We start from the raw sequence: 23,897 nt of genomic DNA, 5'->3' as shown, positions 1-23,897 counted from the left end.
TGTGTGGAAATTGTAAGCGTTACCTCTGGATTGGCAAACTAGGGATGTAGTCCCCTTTATCAAGAAGGATGACTACAGGGGGATCACAATCTTCAGCCTCCCTGGAAAAGTTTATTCTAGAGTGCTGGAGAGAGGGTATGACCCCTAATCCAACTTCAACTAAGGAGGTGCAATGTAATTTTCGCCCTGGTTGTGGAACCCTGGACCAGCTCTGAACCCTGGCAAGGATATTGTAGGATGTATTGGAGTTTTCCCAAATGGACCTCATGTGTTTTGTGGACTTGCGAAAGGTATTCAATCGTGTCCTAGCGGTGTCCTGTTCGGGGTAAAAGACCTGATCCTTGTACAACCAGAGCAGGAGCCTGGTTCTCATTGCCAGCAACAAGTTGAATCTGTATACGGTCAAAGTTGGCTTCTACCAGGGCTGCCCTTTGACACCGGTTCAAATAAACCCATCATTCTTTAACTCTGCATTCACACATGACGGTGGTAAGCTACATCTGTAGCCACAGTTGACCTGGGTTAGACTGACGGAAATGTGGCTTCCAAACTGCGGTAATGGCCTTTGACCACCACTTAACAGGTAATTTCAGTTCAGTTTCACTTTATTTCGAACATGCATATATTAATTCACATTCATACACCAGTGAGCGGTACTCGAGGGATGTGGGTGAAGTGTCTTGCCCAAGGACACAACAGCAATGACAAGGATGGCGGAAGCTGGATTTTTACCAGTAAGCCCTAAGTTTCCACCAAAGGTGTTGAGCGTGTCCAGTTTGGGCAACTTAGGATCTCATCTCTGCTTTCTGAGCATGTCCTCATCAAGCTGTGTGACCTTTAGTGTTTACTGGGGCGGTTCACAGCTAAGTGTGAAGCTTTTGGTTGAGACTGAGCACCTCCAAATCTGAGGCCATGGTTTTCAGCCAGAAAATTGAGAAGAGTTTAAGTATCATTGGTTTTTGGTCACGAGTGGGAGAAGGTGGGACCGCCTTTGCAGTAAAATAGTCGCTATAACACACTGCTGTAGTGAAAACGAGCGCTAAACTAGAAGCCAAAGCTCTTAATTTACTGTTTGAGCTATGTTCCTACCTTAACCTGTGATCTCAAGCTCTGGGCAGTGACAAGAAAAGCAAGATTGCTGGAGAAATCTAACAAAATTTGTTGGCTGGACTCACCCCAAGAAACATCGTGAGGAGCTCAGAGTAATGCCGTTGCTTTTTGAGGTGGCTCAGATATCTAGTTTGGGTGGCTACTGAACCCCTGGTGAGGTGTTTTGGGAATGCTTAGCCGCAAGGAGACCCCAGGGTTGACCTGGGACAACCTGGAGGGATTATGTCATGCAGCTGGCCTCAGAACGCCTTGGTGTGCACTGTTGGCAATGGAAGCAGTGGCCAGACAGCAAGAAGTCTGGACTTCCTTCTTAAGACTGGTTCCACAGGACCCAGATAAGCGAAAGAAAATGGATGTACGTTAACTGGTATTCTCATCATCAGTTGTTTTGAAAAATGACACAGGGAACACGTTTCTCTGCATTGTAATGCAAATTATGAATACACTTCATCTACTCTAGTCAATTAGAAATTCAATCCATTGTGTACTCTGGCTTCCTCCCATCTCTAAAGACATGCACCTGGGGATAGGTTGATTGGCAACACTAAATTGGCCCTATTGTGCAGATGTGAGTGTGAATGGCTGTCTGTCTATCTGTGTTGGCCCTGCAATGAGGTGGCAACATGTTAAGGGTGTACCCCGCCTTCTGCCCAGTGCAGCTGGGATAAGCTCCAGCACCCGTGCAACCCTAAGAGGGACAAGCGGTAGAAAATGGATGGATGGATGTACCATATCTGTTTCACTCATCTGAATCCCTTTTTCTACTTACCATAAAAGTTATCATGTTACCAGCAGCACACTTTTGTTTGGAGTGTTTGTTTTCCATTTTCCTGATTAAAGAAAATTGGATTTGCAATTAAAGTTAACTAGTTCAGTGACTTATGTGTTGTGTGTCACCCTCCCCTCATTGACACTGATCATTTACTTTGTCCATTCCACTGGAGCCTTCTTCTGTTCTTCAGTAAAACAATGTTGATAAGGCGCTACTTACTCATGTGATAAGTCACACACATGATATCGCATGAGCCTGAACACTGAACAACAAAGCGCCTCAGCAACAGTGAAAATATCACAGCCTCATAATGAACACCTCTACTCTGATTTACTCTTGAGGTCTGAACACAAGCAGCGTACTGATGTGTTGCTCTCGGGAGACTAATTTAAATGCAGCTGCTCACACCCAGCTCCATTTACATGCTCTCTACCAAACGTAAATCTTAAACCCAGGCTCCCATTTGATTCAAATTCTTGGCCCATGCCTTTTGTCAAATTGCAGAATTGTGTGACGTTTATGTAAAATGCATAGGTCACATTAGTATCAACACTGAAATGAGGCAAATCACTACTAATACCTAGAAAAAGAGTTCTTCCGTGTTCGCTCTTCCAATAACAATGTTGCTACAGCTTGGTTATTATACAGGTTACGGAACGTAAATAAAGTATTGTTGGCAGTTTTTTAATGAATTTTTAAAGTGATTTAGAGGTAGAATTGATTTCTCCCATTAGCTGCTTTGCTAGCCACCGAGAACGAGCCGGTGTTTACATATTAGAAAGCGGAAAAAAAACACTTGTCTTCTTGTCTTTCATAATGATTGTGAACGATTCCAAAAAAACATGCAGTTCCCCTTTAGGGCTAAGCGTTTTGGTGTTTTTGTGTTTCACAGTGATCATTTCTTTTTACACAATACACTAACATATAAGTGACGTTAAACCGTTAGCATTCTATCACTAATGCAAAACAAAATGTTTGATGGTTTTTACAACATTAACATACAGTATCTGAATACTCATACAAATGATACTCAAATATTTGCAGGACATTTAAACATGTTAAATCGGTTTTGTGATAGCAGCAACTTGACCCTGGAACAGACTATCGTTGTGCCTTGAAATACAAGTTTAATTAATTCTGTGACGCAGCTCATACCTTGAAAAACCTGTATTGCAAAAGAGTCATTAAATTTGAAATGAATTGAAATAGATTTAATTTGTTCTCAGCCCTTCAAAACACCACCATTTTACCATCCATCCATCCATTATCTACCGCTTGTCCCTTATGGGGTCGCGGGGGTGCTGGAGCCTATCCCAGCTGCACATGGATAGAAGGCGGGGTACACCCTGGACAAGTCGCCAACTCATCACAGGGCCAACACAGATAGACAGACAACATTCACACTCACATTCACACAGTAGGGCCAATTTAGTGTTGCCAATCAACCTAACCCCAGGTGCATGTCTTTGGGGGTGGGAGGAAGCCAGAGTACCCGGAGTGAACCAAAAACAATACAATAAAATGTACTACTAACACGAAGAGATTTCTTTAAAAAAATCTAACATGCACTTTTTAATGAATTCACCTTCTTTGAATGGCTTTCCCGCCCTAGCAACCATCTCACTCACCATGTAGCTAGCTTTGACTGCTGCATCGCTCTTTTCGGTTGCTTTCTTGTTGCCTCAGTAGACTGGTTTTAAAATTTGCAACCCGGTTCACTCTCTCATCTCCCCGGTATTTTGCATATTCCTCAGCATGTCTAGTTGTATAATGACGTTTCAAATTGTATTCTTTGTGCACCGCAACTTTCTCTGTGCAAATAAGACATGTCGGGGTGTCCCTGTGCTCAACAAAGAAACATCTCCCACTTTTCCTGGAATTGTCTTTGCTCATCACTAACCTTTCTCTTCACTGCAGGCTTTGAAAAAGACATGTTTGGGGTTGTGGAATATATTTGTATTTAGCTGACGCACGGAGAATAATGTTTTTTCCGCAATGTGTGTCGTTCCGCTTTTCCTCCCTACAGCAACACGGCGGTCGGCGGAAAGTAACGGGATCGCGAGCGCAAAAAAGTGACGGCTACCGGAGTGTAATCCGGCGTCATATAAAAATATATGTAGTGTTCATCGTGTGAGGCAATGCAAATTAAACAATTAAAAAAAAACAAATAACGGTTTGAATTGGTCCAGGTTATCAGGGACTTTATTACTGACAGACAGGTGTCGCGGTGTGACTGCAGCCAGGCACGTAAGAAAACCCTTGTCTCCATGACAACATTTCTGTTGCTTTCACTCATTTGCCGCTTTTCCACGAACGCAGGGGTATTTTGGACCTAAATAACAAAAATCGTCTCTGTCTGGAGCCGAAAGGAGGTGGGGGGGTTTAGGTGGGCAGGGTTGGGGGTAGCGGGGGTGTATATTGTAGCCCGGAAGAGTTAGGGCTGCAAAGGATTCTGGGTATTTGTTCTGTTGTGTTTGCGTTGTGTTACTGTGCGGATGTTCTCCCGAAATGTGTTTGTCATTCTTGTTTGGTGTGGGTTCACAGCGTGGCGCATGTTTGTAAGTTGTAAGTTGTTTATACGGCCACCCTCAGTGTGACCTGTATGGCTGTTGACCAAGTATGTCTTGCAGTCACTTACGTGTGTCTGTATACAACATGTGACTGGGCCGGCACGCTGTTTGTATGGAGAAAAAGACGGCGCAACCACAGGTTGTAGAGGACGCTAAATGGAGTGTCATCACGGCACGCCCTCAATATTGTCGAGAGCCATATACCACACTGTGATTGGTTTATTCCTTCAGCTCCGCACAGAACGCTGTCAAGAGCCATTAATTTAAACCTCGCGGGCCGCACTAACATTAAACTTTCATATTAAGGTGGGGGCCGCAAAATAACGTCTCGCGGGCCGCGTTTCTGAGACCCCTGTACTAACATATACAGGCGTTTAATTAAGCAATGTAATCATGTATTGCATTTACCTTGGAGAGCGGCCTTCTGCGTTATCTCTTTCGAGCTGCTACCCAGTCAAACACACCATTAGCAGGTTCTCCATGTTATGAATGAATGAATGAATGAAATACGTTTATTTCGGTCATATAATCAACCATCAACCATTAACCATTTTGTGTGACCAGTTTAAGAGTACAGATTATACATATTTAACAATCATACAGATTTACACACAAAAATAAAATAAAATAAAAAGAATGACCAAAAAGGAAATAGGCTGAAGCCAAAACTTAAAATAAGCCTATCCTATACCTCCACTAAAAATAAGATTATCATGGATTAATGTCTGCCATTGAGAAATTATTTTAACGTCTTTGTCTGGCGTTAGGGGACGGCGTGGCAAAGTTGGGAGAGTGGCTGTGCCAACAACCTGAGGGTTCCTGGTTCGATCACCACCTTCTACCAACCTCGTCACGTCCGTTGTGTCCTTAACACTTCACCCTTGCTCCAGATGGGTCGTGGTTAGGGCCTTGCATGGCAGCTCCCGCCATCAGTGTGTGAATGTGTGTGTGAATGGGTGAATGTGGAAATAGAGTCAAAGCGCTTTGAGTACCTTGAAGGTAGAAAAGCGCTATACAAGTATAACCCATTTACCAGTTATCTGCTCATTTTGCTTCATTATTGTGTAGCTTAGCAATGCTACGCATGAACTGATTCACCTAGTCGACCGCACAGTTGGTTATGTTTTTGATGATTTCTTTCTTTAGTTCAATGACTATCATCTGGTTTTTTTCAGCATTGTCCTTCATTCTGACTTTCTTAGTTCCCATGATAGGAAAAGCAAAGTTATGTGGATCTCTAGCTATACACTATTGTTTTTGAGTGAGACTCTGGATGTTTTGGTGGGTTATACTGTGACATTTGCTACACTAAAGAACAACGATGAGGCTCGTCACCCGTAATTTTACTTGCAAACTTAAGCCAGGAGACCACGAGTTTCCTTAAAAAAATGTGTATAGTGGGCACTGGTAAGCCAAGTTACCACTGTGTTTGTATCTAAATAGAAATCTAGTGTCCTGTATGAAAGTGTTTCAAGATCCAAACAAATCCATTTTCAACCAATGTATAATTTTTTTTCCGTATATATAAATGTAGCATTTGTTAAAGTTAAAAGTTGAATGATATATATGGCTTACATCTTTTAAAGTAATGTCCAGTATGTATCGGTTGTGTCCTTGGACAAACAATGACCAGATGGTTTGAATGGCAGTCTCTTATTCAAAAAGGCACTACAAAATCATTTTCTCCAAATTTCCAGACATTTCCATCTTTTCATATTTATAGCATTACATTTTAAATGGATGAGTTTTCTTGTGCTTTATTTACACTTAGTCATTTGTACTGAAGTAGCACAAATATTTGTCATGCATACGAGTGAAGCATTTATTGATAATGCGTCATGCCATGATGTCTGTTTACAGCAAATGCATCTGCCATGTATTATGGCTACTACATGCTTCCTGATGGAACATACTGCATGGCCCCGCCTCCCCCAGGAGTTGATGCCAGCTCCTACTATAGCAGTGTAGCCTCTTCTGGGATCACTCCCTCGTCTTCCTCGGTAGCTTTTCCTCAGTCAGCCATGGCTGCCATGGTACCGACAACTGCTGACCCTTCTCAAGTCCCCACCTCTGTTGCACCTGTCACCATTGCAGGGATGAGGTACAGTATGAACGATAGTGTTACATTGCAAACATTTAGAATGTGTAGTTAGGGGTGTGCCATCTTTGTTACCACATGATTCAATTTGATAATTAAACGACTATAACGATTTTGGATCTATTAACTATATTATAAATACCACGGTATTTCAAAATCATCGCAATAATACCGTGACTTGATACAGTATTACATGAAAACTTGGTCAGTGTAGTTTTTTGCTGGCACTTTTGAATTGGCCGGTCTGGAAGTAAACTACATCTCCCAAATGTCCCTGCATAGTGCAAGTGTGCGAGGTCCGTGTGTGTGAGAAACAATTGTTTTTAGGACATGCTGATCAAAACCTGAAGTTTTTATTAAAATCTATCCATACCTTTTTGAGTTATGTTGCTAACAGACAAGCAAACAATTCCTGGCGAAAACGTAACCCCTTTGGTTTGCGTACTGCAAGGCAAGGTAGCCGCCTTCATCTGTAGTTGTGATGTTTTAACCCACATTTTTTTCCAGTAACATTGAATCAACTTGTGGTTTAAATTGATTTGTTATGCATGTTTTAAGTAGATAATGCGCAAGCCTGCAGCGCGAACAATAAAAAATGTTAGTGACACTGCACTGCGGGGAAGACAAGTAATATGAGAAGCAACTTGATAAATCACCACCCGGAAAATGTATTTGATGCCAAGGAGGCCAAGCATCAATTTGTGAGGCATTTACATTAGTAGACTTTTAAATTGTCTGGTGTCTTTCAGCTTCTATCGTGATTAGTTAAATAGCCTGCTAGTATACTTTTTCATTATATTCTAATATTTTGAGATAGGATAATTGAATTTTCTTAAGCTGTATGCCATAATCAGCAATATTAAAACGACAAAAGGCGTGCAATATTTCAGTTGATATGTAATTAATCCAGAATGTATGACATTTTCATGTTTTTGGTTGCAATACAGAAAATAAAGGACTTTATCACAATATTCTAATTTTCTGAGACAGTCCTATACGTTTTTTACGACACTGGACGTTTATATTGTCAGTCTAAAGACACTTAACTGAAAGTATATTTTTTTTTAAATAATAATAATTACAAAAACAGTATATATATACAGGTAAAAGTCAGTAAATTAGAATATTTTGAAAAACTTGATTTATTTCAGTAATTGCATTCAAAAGGTGTAACTTGTACATTATATTTATTCATTGCACACAGACTGATGCATTCAAATGTTTATTTCATTTAATTTTGATGATTTGAAGTGGCAACAAATGAAAATCCAAAATTCCGTGTGTCACAAAATTAGAATATTACTTAAGGCTAATACAAAAAAGGGATTTTTAGAAATGTTGGCCAACTGAAAAGTATGAAAATGAAAAATATGAGCATGTACAATACTCAATACTTGGTTGGAGCTCCTTTTGCCTCAATTACTGCGTTAATGCGGCGTGGCATGGAGTCGATGAGTTTCTGGCACTGCTCAGGTGTTATGAGAGCCCAGGTTGCTCTGATAGTGGCCTTCAACTCTTCTGCGTTTTTGGGTCTGGCATTCTGCATCTTCCTTTTCACAATACCCCACAGATTTTCTATGGGGCTAAGGTCAGGGGAGTTGGCGGGCCAATTTAGAACAGAAATACCATGGTCCGTAAACCAGGCACGGGTAGATTTTGCGCTGTGTGCAGGCGCCAAGTCCTGTTGGAACTTAAATCTCCATCTCCATAGAGCTGGTCAGCAGCAGGAAGCATGAAGTGCTCTAAAATTTGCTGGTAGACGGCTGCGTTGACCCTGGATCTCAGGAAACAGAGTGGACCGACACCAGCAGATGACATGGCACCCCAAACCATCACCCAACCATGCAAATTTTGCATTTCCTTTGGAAATCGAGGTCCCAGAGTCTGGAGGAAGACAGGAGAGGCACAGGATCCACGTTGCCTGAAGTCTAGTGTAAAGTTTCCACCATCAGTGATGGTTTGGGGTGCCATGTCATCTGCTGGTGTCGGTCCACTCTGTTTCCTGAGATCCAGGGTCAACGCAGCCGTCTACCAGCAAGTTTTAGAGCACTTCATGCTTCCTGCTGCTGACCAGCTCTATGGAGATGGAGATTTCAAGTTCCAACAGGACTTGGCGCCTGCACACAGCGCAAAATCTACCCGTGCCTGGTTTACAGACCATGGTATTTCTGTTCTAAATTGGCCCGCCAACTCCCCTGACCTTAGCCCCATAGAAAATCTGTGGGGTATTGTGAAAAGGAAGATGCAGAATGCCAGACCCAAAAACGCAGAAGAGTTGAAGGCCACTATCAGAGCAACCTGGGCTCTCATAACACCTGAGCAGTGCCAGAAACTCATCGACTCCATGCCACGCCGAATTAACGCAGTAATTGAGGCAAAAGGAGCTCCAACCAAGTATTGAGTATTGTACATGCTCATATTTTTCATTTTCATACTTTTCAGTTGGCCAACATTTCTAAAAATCCCTTTTTTGTATTAGCCTTAAGTAATATTCTAATTTTGTGACACACGGAATTTTGGATTTTCATTTGTTGCCACTTCAAATCATCAAAATTAAATGAAATAAACATTTGAATGCATCAGTGAATCAAATGTAATAAATATAATGTACAAGTTACACCTTTTGAATGCAATTACTGAAATAAATCAAGTTTTTCAAAATATTCTAATTTACTGGCTTTTACCTGTGTGTGTATATATATATATATCCATCCATCCATTTTCTACCGCTTATTCCCTTTGGGGTCGCGGGGGGCGCTGGAGCCTATCTCAGCTACAATCGGGCGGAAGGCGGGGTACAACCTGGACAAGTCGCCACCTCATCGCAGGGCCAACACAGATAGACAGACAACATTCACACTCACATCCACACACTAGGGCCAATTTAGTGTTGCCAATCAACTTATCCCCAGGTGCATGTCTTTGGAAGTGGGAGGAAGCCGGAGTACCCGGAGGGTATACATATATATATATATATATATATATATATATATATATATATATATATATATATATATATATATATATATATATATATATATATATATATATATACATACATGTATTTGTTTGTAGTAATAATATGATTAGAACATTTGAGCATTTCTGAGCGTTTGTGTTCAATTACAGTAAGTGTGTTCATCCTAAGCATTCTTGCTACTCCATTTTACACTCTCTAACATTTTTAAGTAAATTTTTTGGCGGCGGACGTTTACCACATAAATATTGTACCATGAGCTTAATATCGTACTGTGAGATTTTGATACCGTTACATCCTTACTTCACAGGATATGTTTAGAAGAATTTGTGTTTGTCAGCATTCATTACATATACTAAACACAAATTTTAGAACGATCCATCACATTTTCCCAAACAAAAAGCTTATCTTGTTTAAAAAATATTCATACATAAACTGCCTTTAGAATTAAGATTATTTTAACACAAATTATCTGCTGTTTTTGCAGATTGTATTACTAGCAAGTTTAATACAAAACAACTAGCTCATATGCTTATTCTGAAATAATAAAGAATTCATTACAAAACATCCTATACAAATAACCTGTGTTTAAAATATGGTAATCACCTTTTTGCAGTTTTGCAGGGTGAATACTGTATCAACCTGTCAATTATAGGTATACATTCTTGTGATGTCCGATTGTCCAGCTGTTTCTGTGGTTATGAATGCCCCAATGGCTCAGTCTGGTGTGAGTGTTGGTACAAGTGAAAGGACGGTTAGGAGTGAAAAAAAAAAAAATTTGTTGCTTTGGCGTGGTTGCGACTGACATTAACCAGATTTACAATAAAGCGATTGTTGATCGACCCCCTACTTGTAATCCTTAACAACACAGTAGGCACTACAAAAAATCTGTCTCTTAAAACTGTCCAGTCTGCTTTTTTCTTGGGTGCTGCGGATCTGTTTAGTTTGCTATCATTAATATAAATCGTGTCTCATCGTGATGCATTGATATATCGGCACACCCCTAATTTTAGTACTTGTATGATGTCCTAAACATATGTGTCTAAATTGAGTTTTGAGACCGACACCAAACGCAGGTCACTTATGACTTTAACTTGTTGAACATCTTTCAATTCTCCCAAAAGCAATTACAGAGCTGAAGCTCAAGTCTCCACAGTGGCAGCACCACCAGCTATTATCCCCCCACCGCTGGACATCCAGGCTGTCATAGACAAGCTGGCGGAATACGTTGTCAGGAACGGTCTTAAATTTGAATCCAGTGTCCGTGCCAAAAACGATCCACGGTGAGTGCGCTTGCCATGAGTAACAAACAATGTACCTTTCAGCGCTTTTCCCTTTTGATCACGTCGAATCCATTCATCAGCCTTTTGTCTCTTTGTGCAAGAGCGCAGTTCTCACTCAGCATATGCTCTTCCACTTTAGGTTTGACTTCCTGCAACCTTGGAATCAGTACAACAGCTATTATGAGTATAAGAAGAATTACTTCATGCAGAAAGAAGGAAAAAGCTTGACAGAGGTATTGTAACTCCTACACGTTTTACTGCTTTTTTTCTATTGGTATGAGTTTAATAGGACCCCCTTATTCAGCTTTATTAAGCACTAAATGTTGCTGTTCTAGCTTTGATGCATACAACTGGTTGTTATAATAAAGTTATAAAAAGATGCTGATTTGACAGTTTGAGTAAACTACAAATTCAAGAAAAGAATTCAGCAGACCTCCAAGGTGGGAAGATTGATCTGCATATTTACATAAAGGATTCTTACCGTAGTTATTTTTCAGTTGATTTCGAACCTCTTTAACATAATTGCAAAATGGACAATAATTTGAGTACACTTGCACAGTTCCACATGACAATTACTAATAATCTAAAAAAAAGAAACAAATTATATATTATAAAACACATACAGTAGATAACATATTATATAATGAAAACATGGCTCAAATAGCAAAGGCTAAGGGAAACATTTAATGAATAAGTAAATACTGAATATGTAATAAATAACATTAAATAATAGATAAATGAATGCAGGAAAAATTATAACAAAAGAGGGTTCTCTAGATTTTGCATTACTTCTTGTACGCAGCTTTCGTCCTCTACTTAGTTTCAGTGTTGTGTGGGCATACAAAGGTTTTAAAGTGCATTTATCTCTAAGTATGTTGTTGGAAAAAAGGCATGTGTACTATTTTCTAATCTGGGCAGATAATGATTGAAAACAAATATGTTAACATGTTATGTACAGTACAGGGCAAACGTTTGAACACACCTTCTTATTCATTGCGTTTTATTTATTTATGGCTATAGGGTTGTAGATTGTCACGGCATCAAAACTATGAATTAACACATGTGGAGTTAGGTACCTAACAAAAAAGGTGAAATAACTGAAAATATGTTAATATTCTAGTTTCTTCAAAATAGCCACCCTTTGCTCTGATTACTGCTTTGCACACTCTTGGCATTCTCTCGATGAGCTTCAAGAGGTAGTCACCTGAAATGGTTTTGCAACAGTCTTGAAGGAGTTCTCAGAGGTGTTTAGCACTTGTTGGCCCCTTTGCCTTCACTCTGCGGTCTAGCTTACCCCAAACCATCTCAATTGGGTTCAGGTCCGGTGACTGTGGAGGCCAGGTCATATGCCACAGCACTCCATCACTCTCTTTCCTGGTCAAACAACCCTTACACAGCCTGGAGGTGTGTTTGGGGTCATTGTAGAGATGTCCGATATCGGCCGATAAATGCTTTAAAATGTAATATCGGAAATTATCGGTATCGATTTTTTAATTATCGTATTGTTTTTTTTGTGTGTTTTTTTTTATTAAATCAACATAAAAAACACAAGATACACTTACAGTTAGTGCACCAACCCAAAAAACCTCACTCCTCCATTTACACTCATTCACACTCATTCACACAAAAGGGTTGTTTCTTTCTGTTATTAATATTCTGGTTCCTACATTATACATCAATACATATCAATACAGTCTGCAAGGGATACAGTCCGTAAGCACACATGATTGTGCGTGCTGCTGGTCCACTAGTAGTACTAACCTTTAACAGTTAATTTTACTCATTTTCATTAATTACCGGTACTAGTTTTTATGTAACTGTTTTTATATTGTTTTACTTTCTTTTTTATTCAAGAAAAGGGACCTTATCTTCATCATACCTGGTTGTCCAAATTAGGCATAATAGTGTGTTAATTCCACGACTGTATATATCGGTATCGGTTGATACCAGTATCGGTAATTAAGAGTTGGACAATATCGGAATATCGGTTTTCGGCAAAAAAGCCATTATCGGACATCCCTAGGTCATTTTCCTGTTGAAAAATAAATGATTACCAACTAAACGCAAACCGGATGGGATGGGATGTCGGTGGTACCCATGCTGGTTCAGTGTGTTCAGTGTGCCTCCAGTTTTGAATAAATCCCCAACAGTGTCACCAGCAAAACACCCCCACACGATCACGCATCCTCCTCCATGCTTCACAGCGGGAACCAGGCATTTGGAATCTATCCGTTCACCTTTTCTGTGTCCCACAAAGACACGGCGGTTGGAACCAAAGATCTCAAATTTGGACTCATCAGACCAAAGCACAGATTTCCACTGGTCTAATGTCCATTCCTTGTGTTTCTTGACCCAAACAAATCTCTTCTGCTTGTTGCCTCTCCTTAACAGTGGTTTCCTAGCAGCTATTTGATCATGAAGGCCTGATTCACGCAGTCTCCTCTTAACAGTGGTTCTTGAAATGCGTCTGCTGCTAGAACTCTGTGTGGCATTCATCTGGTCTCTGATCCAAGCTGCTATTAACCTGCGATTTCTGAGGCTGGTGACTCGGATGAACTTTCCTCAGAAGCAGAGGTGACTCTTGGTCTTCCTTTCCTGGGTCAGTCCTCATGTGTGCCAGTTTCGTTTTGCAACTGGACTTAGGGACACATTCAAAGTTTTTGCAATTTTTCGGACTGGCTGGCCTTCATTTCTTAAAGTAATGATGGCCACTTCTTTGTATTTAGTTAGCTGATTGGTTCTTGCCATAATATGCATTTTAGCAGTTGTCCAATAGGGCTCTCGGCTGTGTAGTAACCTGACTTCTGCACAATACAACTGATGGTCCCAACCCCATTGATAAAGCAAGAAATTCCACTAATCAACCCAGATAAGGCACACCTGTGAAGTGAAAACCATTTCAGGTGACTACCTCTTGAAGCTCATCGAGAGAATGCCAAGAGTTTGCAAAGCAGTAATCAGAGCAAAGGGTGGCTATTTTGAAGAAACTAGAATATATACGGTAACATGTTTTCAGTTATTTCACCTTTTTTTCTTAAGTGCATAAAATCTACATGTGTTCATTCATAGTTTTGATGCCTTCAGTGACAATCTACAATGTAAATAAAGAAAACACATTGAATGAGAAGGTGTGTCCAAACATTTGGCCTGTACTGTATATAAAAAAAAAATCCTGTGTGACGACTCCCTGCCAAATCCATAAGGCAGTGATGGGTAAATGACGTTTCGGTGAGTGAGTGGCACACTCATTGGCTGACACTGTGTTGATGTTTCGTGATGACACAATCTGCTGTATTAAAAAATATACTACAGTTGACCATAAAATACAATGATTAATAGTAAGCTGTGGAGAAAGAAATATGAAATGTGCAGCTTTGGTCAATAAGCCAAAAGGTAAACCGGAAAATACATCTTATTTGGCGCTGTAAGATCCCACACTTGGAACTTTTCCTTTTTTTTTTTTAGTTCCTTTTTGTTCAAAGACGTGCCACGCCGCTTTCAGTACAAGCTGTTGCTCATGAGCTGAAGATAGATAAATGCAGTTTGGCGCTTTAGTCAAAATGACATAGCAGCTGTATTGGTCATGTGATTTCTTTTTTTCCTAAAGTGACACACACATTGAGGGATCAAGGAACAGTACAAGCAACACCACTGCTTCAGTATCATTAAACCCTTCACTACTAAACAGGGTTATGAAGTAGGCTAACACTATACACATGGAAAAAGCTGAGACAATGTAAGCTAAGCTTAGCTAAACTAACCTCATATATTTGAGTTTTGCAGACTAATTATAAGGGCTCTGTTGACAGTGATGTGCAAAGCACGAACACTTTGGATTAAAAATAAATAATTTAATAGCCCAACTGAATCAGAACTTCTAGTCACAATGCTAGTCTGTTATGTGGGGAATTTGTTATGAGTTCAGATAACCTAAACAACCTGTTTACAACTCCACTCGTGCAACATTTTTAAGTGAAAACATACGCACACACACGCACACATATTTATCGGACAAAGAGCAGACATGGCATGTATGCCTCCTGACAGTACACAAGCCCAGGTGGCCTGACATTTACCACCGTGTGCTTGAAAGCACCTTTGTTTGAGCAACCCATCTTTCACCAGCATTAAAATTCCAGTATCCCACCAACAATCAACAGTGAAGACCTGACCTCTCTCTGTCACTACACACGCACACGCACACACACACACACACACACACATACATTCAACCACTGCGAGACAACAAGCAATAATATTGTACAGCAAACGTAATAGAGTATAGAATGCTGAGCGAGCCATACTTGGTAGCCTCTAGCAACCCTTCCATTCAACAGACTGCAGTCCATTTATCTTAAATTTAGTTCAAATCTTTATTTATTTTAATTTTTTTAAATGCTTCATGTAAACACGCCATTCGGAATATTCGGACCCGATCACACACAATCGGATCAAAATGTAATTCCGATCGAGACAAGTGGTTTATGCCGAAAGTAATTCTGATTGTAGCGCATGAAAACACACCATCCAAAATTTGGGTTAGAATTATCCTTACTGCGCATGTTTTTGACGTCCGCTATACTTTGGCGGTGGAGCGGGACTACATTTAATAATCTCAGAATGAAGCGATTGTCTTGCTGATTATCTTGTTAAATGGGGGAAACGCCCCCGTATAACATGCTCAGACTCAGCATTATATACTGTAGCATTGTATACTTTCTTTAAAATCACAAAACTCCTTAACTTTCACAGCCAGGTCTCTACAATGACTAAGAATTCACAATTTATAAATGATAAAACACAAATATTTAATTTAGTAGAATACACTTTACCTTGTTGGTTTATCTCTTCCACCGAAGAAAGTGGGAAAAGGGAGGAAGGCAGTGTTGACAACGCTGCGGATACTTCCTAAATGTTTTCAAACTACACATTACTTGTCTGTTTATTTGGAATTACATTGAGCTACAAAAATGAGAGAAATGCTGTAAAAAGGCTAAAACACTTAAAAAGAATGTATAGTAACTATTAGCACAGGACTGCTCGCACAAAATGGCTGCCATGTAGGCACACAATGGGTGGTTCAAACGTTCGTACACGGAGACAAGGTTGTACACCAAGCATTTTTTGTGTCGGCCTGTGGTTATAAGGGGTTTGTCCATTGTATATATTTTTAGATTGGGCATTGGAAGAATTATAAATTCTGCTACCTGAGTCACTGCTGTTTTTTCCTTGGCAGGGCTGTACTGTGCGCCTAAAAATACTGTGTGACTTAAAAAAAAACATGTCGCACAAATAGGGATTTCAACCCTTTCATCGCATGTGGTATGAAAACAAATCCACCTAAATTTGATCAAACTAGAGTAAAATGTTCACCCATCTGTATAGCATGTTTGAAATAAACTTAAATCATAACCAAATGGAGACATGATTAAAGGAAATGTCACTGATCACTCTGTGTGCATTCATACCTCCCTCTTTCGCCATGCACTATGAGGAGCCCCGCTCCTTCTAGCTCACACACTGTTTTCCAACACAGAAGAAACAAGATCTTAGTTGGAGGAACTTGTCAGTAAAACACTATGTTTTTTCACCACTTTAAAACTTGACACAAACTGCACTGTGTGCTAGTAACTACGAGGGTCGGCGGGTATATTGAACAACAAATCAATGATTGAAGTGACAAACTTGCCATCCAAACAATACCCTTTTTGGTGTCAAGAACAAACAGCCCTGGAAGCACATCCAATCTATTTATTAAGCAGAGGTAACAAACCAGTAAAAGATTTAAAGGAGCTGCCGCCAGGGCCGACAAACTGCTGCTGCTGCTAGCGTGCTAAGCCAACAAAAACAGGTCAAGCTAAATGCCTGTGAGACTCAGACCGAGCGTAGCCTTGCTGACCTCACACGGCCCTAGGCAACATGCAGCACCTTTTTAAAGGCACACACACAGACGCATACACTGCTCTCATATGAAACTTATCTCAACTGCATTATGCCAGATATTTGACGTTTTTTTTTAAAGTAACGCATTACCGGGTAATTATTTTCTGTAGTAATTAATAACATTTATTAAAGAGTAATTATATTAATAATTCAATTCCTTTTTTGGTAAAGTAACAAGTAACTGCAATCAACGTTCCCTCTAAGGTGCGCACCTGCGCAATTGTGCACTGCTCACGCGTCCTCTGCGCACAGCAAATCTATGCCGCGCACAAAATCAAATCCCACTCTAAACAAAATAAACAAATAATTTGTTTTATATGATTTTGCAATGCAACTGTGAGTAACAGGTGACGAAAGGCGGCCACAACAGATAAAACAAAGTTTGTCAACACTTAAATTATTGTAACGTCTGTGGAGACACTTAAAGGAGGACAGGAATTCCATCGGTCCTTTTATTTAGCGAAATTGTTTGTCGGCCATAACCACACCAAAACAATGTGTAAAATACTTTTATCTAGCAAAACTGGTCGTTGTCTACCGTACAAACCAAGCCAAAAGCAACTTTTTGTCATCTGTTATATCAAAAGCAGCCGCTTGCTCTCTCTCTCACCTGCACCAACACATACACTAAGGCAATTAGCCACTGGTGCGTTTATGGCCACACAAAAAGTTGGACAACTCCAACACTACACGTAAAGTGTAAATTTCAGGTCGTTTTACTATGACTCCTCAATCAGTGTGCTTTTTCTACTGTCATTTGTTCAGAATGTTATTTTTTTAATATTAATCATGAAATGATGTTACAGCACTACATAATTGCTAATAAAAATATTTATTTTACGGACAGAAAGTTAATAAACACTTCATCTCATGCAACATGTGACTGTTTTAAGGGGAACTAATCGTGATCTCTGAAAGGGGTACACAATCTTTCCAAAGCAGGACCCCCACCCAGGCATAAAATACTATAGTGCATAGCTGATAAAAAAAAACAATATCTAATTAGGCCAAATCACATATATTAGAAAATAATCTCTTGAAAAAGACTAATGTCACTTGATTATAATAATAAGCCATTTAAATTGTTATGTCAGGTTTGAGACAAATGTGCTGCTGGTATGACCACAGTGTGCACGTCTGTATTCCACTGAATGCTCAGAGTGTTTGTTGCTTTTGCTCACACACATGAAAAATTATAGGGAACATTGCCAATAGGCATACCTTGGTAAAATGTCTCCTCTTTAGTTTTGGGCGTACATTAGGCTGCTAAGCATGATCTACTTATTTTCACCAGTATAACCATTGCTAGCGTTGGTTGTAGTTCGTTTTAGTCTTTGTTTTCTGATACAACTGACAATAACTGTTGGACAATTTTCTCACGCATTTGTTCACAAAGTGATGACCCTCGCCCCATCCTTGTTTGTGAATGACTGAGCATTTCATGGAAGCTGCTTTTACACCCAATCATGGCACCCACCTGTTCCCAATTAGCCTGTTCAGCTGTGGGATGTTCCAAATAAGTCTTTGATGAGCATTCCTCAACTTTATCAGTCTTTTTGCCACTTTTTTTTAAACATGTTGTAGGGAACAAATGCCAAATGAACTAATATTTGCAAAAAATAACAACGTTTTCCAGTTCGAACATTAAGTATCTTATCTTTGCAATCTATTCAATTTAATATAGGTTGAAAAAGATTTGCAAATCATTGTATTCTGTTTTTATTTACGATTTACACAATGTGCAAACTTCACAGGTTTTTGGTTTTGTATTAAGAATGTTAATTTAAGCATAGTAATCATGAAATGCAGTTACCAGATTAGATAAATGCTGATAAAAAGTATGTAATGATATATTTTACAGACACAACGTTATCCACTATATCCCATGTTTGTGCTACAGCCCACATCTCATTGTGCTAAATGTGAATATTTCAAGGGGGACAAATCGTGATCTCTGAAGGGGTACATGTCATAATTTTTTTTACAGCAACCCCCAAGACATACAACATACAGCTCCTGAAAACTTTTTTTTTTATTTCCATTTAGATTAGAAAATAGTACAATGGAAATAACTGCTGTTATTTGATTAATAAAATATTGAACTTGTCATGATGTCAGCTTTGGGACAGGTGTGATGCTGGGGTGACGACAGCGTGCATGTCTGATGTTGCTCACATGTCGTCCAAGGAATGCTTAGGGAGTTTGAGCGTTTGCTCAGACACATGAAAAATTAGAGGGAACATTGACTGCAATTGATTATTTAAAAAAAAAAAGTAATTTTTAGAACACAGCCTGTCACACAGCATCATGAAGCAGTTGGTAAATGGGTTATACTTGTATAGCGCTTGTCTACCTTCAAGGTATTCAAAGCGCTTTGACTAAATTTCCACATTCACCCATTCCCACACACATTCACACACTGATGGCGGGAGCTGCCATGCAAGGCCCGAACCACGACCCATCAGGAACAAGGGTGAGGTGTCTTGCTCAAGAACACAACAGACGTGACTAGGATGGTGGAAGCTGGGGATGGAACTAGCAACCCTAGGTTGCTAGTCAAAGGTCAATTATTTTCATGTTGCTGCTGACGTTTAATCATGCCCTCTTACACCAGGGCACTTTATTTCACATTTTGTCCTTTTGTTTTTGTTACCTGAAGAATTGAGCATACGGTAGCTAAATGTTTTTTTTTTTAAATAATGTAATATTATATTTGACTCTTCTTATATTATTTTCAAAGCTTTTCCTTTTTTTTTTTTTTTACCTCAAAACATTTCTTAAGTTGGAATCTTATTATGCAAAACCTACTTTTCATGTTGTTTCTTGTTTTTGTGTATTTGGTATCCCTATCCATCCATCCATATATTTTCTACCGCTTGTCCTTATCAGTCCCGAAAATGTAAAATCAAGGCATAGTGGAGATATTTAGTTTTGTCAACGGATATTTCCATTTATGGGTTAGTTTATGGGCCAAACTATGAGTTTTGGTCCTTATCGCCCAGCCCTACACTAGTGTTACCGACAGTGCTAACACAGTTTAGGTATGTCCTCTGTGTTTAATTGAGCGTTACACTAGGCCTTATAATGGCATTGTGTTTATAAATGTGTATGTTGTGTGAGTGTTAATAATGAAATTATGATATTTAATACATTTTGTATTGCCACAAAAAATGTTCTGTGCTACAAAAAATGTTCTGTGCTGTTTTTTTTCATTTTGTAGCACCGGTGCTACTACTGAAAAAGCTAAGCGTACAGCCCTGGTCTTTGGGCAACCTTGCTCCAAGTGCCGCACTCACTGATGTATTAATGTATACGTTAAGGTTTGTTAGTGGTCGGACAGGCCGTAGGCGTAAATTGGCAGCCATGTTTCAGTCAGTCTACCCCAGGGAAACTGTGGCTAAAATGTAGCATACTACCATCAGCGTGTGAATGTGGTGTGAATGAATGATAGGTTCTCAGTTCTCACTGTAAAGCGCGTTGAGTGTCTAAAAAAAGCTCTGTATAAATCTAATCCATTATTATTATTATTAATTGATGATTAAAAATTGAGCTAAATTACTTGTGATGAATTGTGTCTTGAAGCACAGTGGACCCAACACAACAAATACTACTGTGTTGAGAGCATGCAAACTACTTGTCTGCCACTTAGTATTCAGTTGGTACAACACTCTAACCCTTTACTCAAGACGTGTCTGTTCATGCCTTCAAGGCAAATGACCTACACTACACTGCCACACCTACTGTTAAATTTCTCACCTTACAGTGTTCATTAAGATGATGACAATTTTTTCCTATGGAGCAATTTACTTTTGAGGGATCCAATTCACCAGCTTGTCAGTGTGACCCATTACGGCAAATCTCAGGATGATACCATTATTCTGTCAAGCAACCAGCATTTCATGTGTGCATCATGAGTAATTGGCTGCAGATAATGGTCACTCAGAAAGTGCTTTTTCTGGAAAATAAGACTTCCAATTAGGCGTTGGGCAATTGTTCTACAATGTATAATTGTCTTGACATTTTTTTAATTGCACTGCTGTTTATTAGGTGGGGTGTTTTTGGTACAAACTTGGGAAATAATTATCTTCAAATTTGCTTTGACTTCCAGTAAACCTAATAAACAAATCCTGCCCTACTTAAGGGAAAACTTCTGCATTTTAAGAAAATGTAGAAGAACAAGCATCAACCCATCCCATGTAGGACACTTTGGGAAGTTAGGATGCAAGTAGAAGCCTTGAAAACGATCCAGTTAAAAATAAACATTTTCAAGGCAGACGGTGATGCTTTGACTTCAAGATAACGTCTAAAAGTAGCATTTCAAATTTATAACATGTTAGGATTAGCAATCGGAATCTGGGAGGCTGATTTATTTATTTGCTTTCCCGCTGTCAGACTGTTGTCCAGCATGGCCTCATTCTGTGTCACAACAGGAAAAACGGCTAAATCCCTGCTGTAAAATGCTGTGTTAAAAGGGCCTGAGATACTACACAGGGAATTAAGATTTTAGGATTTATTTTTAACGATAGTGCAGAAGACGGTACATAGGTAACATTTTAAAGGTGACTTTATGAGCCTAGTTACTCTAGACCAGGGGTGGGCAAACTTTTTGGCCCAGGGGCCACATTGGCTTTTGAAAGCGAGCACAATGATGCATTTCAAAGCATATTATATCTGTTGGAACTAAGAGTAGGCTTCTCTAGGCTTCTCTAACTATTTTAATCATAATACATCTATTTTATACTCCAGTGCGACTTATATATGTTTTTTACCTTCTTTATTATGCATTTTCGGCAGGTGCGACTTATACTCTGGTGCAACTTATACTCCAAAAAATACGGTGTGTGTGTGTATATACTGTGTGTATATGTATATATATATATATATATATATGTATATATATATATATATATATATATATACGGTGTGTGTGTATATATATATATATATATATATATATACACACACACACGGTATTTTTCGGAGTATAAGTCGCACCGGAGTATAAGTCGCAGCGGAATATAAGTGGCACCTGCCTATGTATACATATATATATATATATATATATATATATACACACACACACATAGGCAGGTGCGACTTATACTCCGAAAAATACGGTGTGTGTATATGTATGTATGTATGTATGTATGTATGTATATATATATATATATATATATATATATATATATATATATATATATATATATATATATATGGGTGTGTATATATATGTGTATATATATATGTGTGTATATATACCGTATTTTCCGCACCATAAGGCGCCCTGGGTTATAAGCCGCGCCTTCAATGAACGGCATATTTCAAAACTTTGTCCACCTATAAGCCGCCCCGTGTTGTAAGCCGCATCTAACTGCGCTAAAGGAATGTCAAAAAAACAGTCAGATAGGTCAGTCAAACTTTAATAATATATTAAAAACCAGCGTTCTAACAACTCTGTTCACTCCCAAAATGTACGCAAATGTGCAATCACAAACATACGTATATCAACATGGACAGAGCTGCGTGAAAAAAGCCACCCGGCCTCTTCGCGTAAACTTAAACTTACCTTAACCACTCGCTCATCTTTTCTTCATCCATCCCTTCGAGTTAGCTTTTATGATGACGCCGGCTGGAAAGGTCTCTTTTGGCAAGGTCTTCCTTTTGAATATCACCATGGGTGGAAGTTTCTGGCCATTAGCATGGCAAGCTAGAACCACAGTGAAGGATGACTTCTCATTCCCTGTGGTGCGAATATTCACCGTACGTGCTCCCGTTGTATCCACAGTGCGGTTCACAGGAATATCAGTTGCTGTGAAATAGTAATCCGTGTGCGGATGGAGAGATTGCGTCTTTTCATGAACCGGATCCCGGTCGCTTAGTAGGAGCCATTTTGTGGTCTTGTACAGATGTAAACACACAAAAGAAATGAAACGTACGGTGATATCCGCGCGCTTTTTCTTCTTCTACGCGGGCGGGTGGTTGCTTACAGTAGAAGAAGAAGCGCTTCCTGTTCTATGGGGGCGGGTGCTTACCTTGGCGGTTGCTTGCGTAGAAGAAGAAGCGCTTCCTGTTCTACCGGGAAAAAAGATGGCGGCTGTTTACCGAAGTTGCGAGACCGAAACTTTATGAAAATGAATCTTAATATTTATCCATATATAAAGCGCACCGGGTTATAAGGCGCACTGTCGGCTTTTGAGAAAATTTGTGGTTTTTAGGTGCGCCTTATAGTGCGGAAAATACGGTATACATATATATATATATATATATATATATATATATATATATATATATATATATATATATATATATATATATACAGGTAAAAGCCAGTAAATTAGAATATTTTGAAAAACTTGATTTATTTCAGTAATTGCATTCAAAAGGTGTAACTTGTACATTATATTTATTCATTGCACACAGACTGATGCATTCAAATGTTTATTTCATTTAATTTTGATGATTTGAAGTGGCAACAAATGAAAATCCAAAATTCCGTGTGTCACAAAATTAGAATATTACTTAAGGCTAATACAAAAAAGGGATTTTTAGAAATGTTGGCCAACTGAAAAGTATGAAAATGAAAAATATGAGCATGTACAATACTCAATACTTGGTTGGAGCTCCTTTTGCCTCAATTACTGCGTTAATGCGGCGTGGCATGGAGTCGATGAGTTTCTGGCACTGCTCAGGTGTTATGAGAGCCCAGGTTGCTCTGATAGTGGCCTTCAACTCTTCTGCGTTTTTGGGTCTGGCATTCTGCATCTTCCTTTTCACAATACCCCACAGATTTTCTATGGGGCTAAGGTCAGGGGAGTTGGCGGGCCAATTTAGAACAGAAATACCATGGTCCGTAAACCAGGCACGGGTAGATTTTGCGCTGTGTGCAGGCGCCAAGTCCTGTTGGAACTTGAAATCTCCATCTCCATAAAGCAGGTCAGCAGCAGGAAGCATGAAGTGCTCTAAAACTTGCTGGTAGACTGCTGCGTTGACCCTGGATCTCAGGAAACAGAGTGGACCGACACCAGCAGATGACATGGCACCCCAAACCATCACCCAACCATGCAAATGTTGCATTTCCTTTGGAAATCGAGGTCCCAGAGTCTGGAGGAAGACAGGAGAGGCACAGGATCCACGTTGCCTGAAG

At 39.4% G+C, this 23,897-nt stretch overlaps 1 protein-coding gene across 2 annotated transcripts in view; it reads left to right on the top strand.

Annotated features, from left to right (window-relative positions):
• Positions 1 to 23,897, top strand: part of sfswap (splicing factor SWAP) — a 118,654-nt gene that overhangs the window by 47,128 nt on the left and 47,629 nt on the right. For both annotated transcript variants that reach the window (XM_061927106.1, XM_061927105.1), the window contains exons 8-10: positions 6,313 to 6,553; positions 10,652 to 10,810; positions 10,950 to 11,043. In XM_061927106.1, coding sequence (XP_061783090.1) covers positions 6,313 to 6,553; positions 10,652 to 10,810; positions 10,950 to 11,043 — 494 coding nt within the window. The remainder of the gene's footprint in view (positions 1 to 6,312; positions 6,554 to 10,651; positions 10,811 to 10,949; positions 11,044 to 23,897) is intronic.

This window comes from Nerophis lumbriciformis, linkage group LG32 (assembly GCF_033978685.3).
Source record: "Nerophis lumbriciformis linkage group LG32, RoL_Nlum_v2.1, whole genome shotgun sequence".
In the NCBI taxonomy this organism is placed as follows: Eukaryota; Metazoa; Chordata; class Actinopteri; order Syngnathiformes; family Syngnathidae; genus Nerophis; species Nerophis lumbriciformis.
Note: the sequence above shows the minus strand (reverse complement) of the source record. Positions and strands in the feature narration are given on the sequence as shown.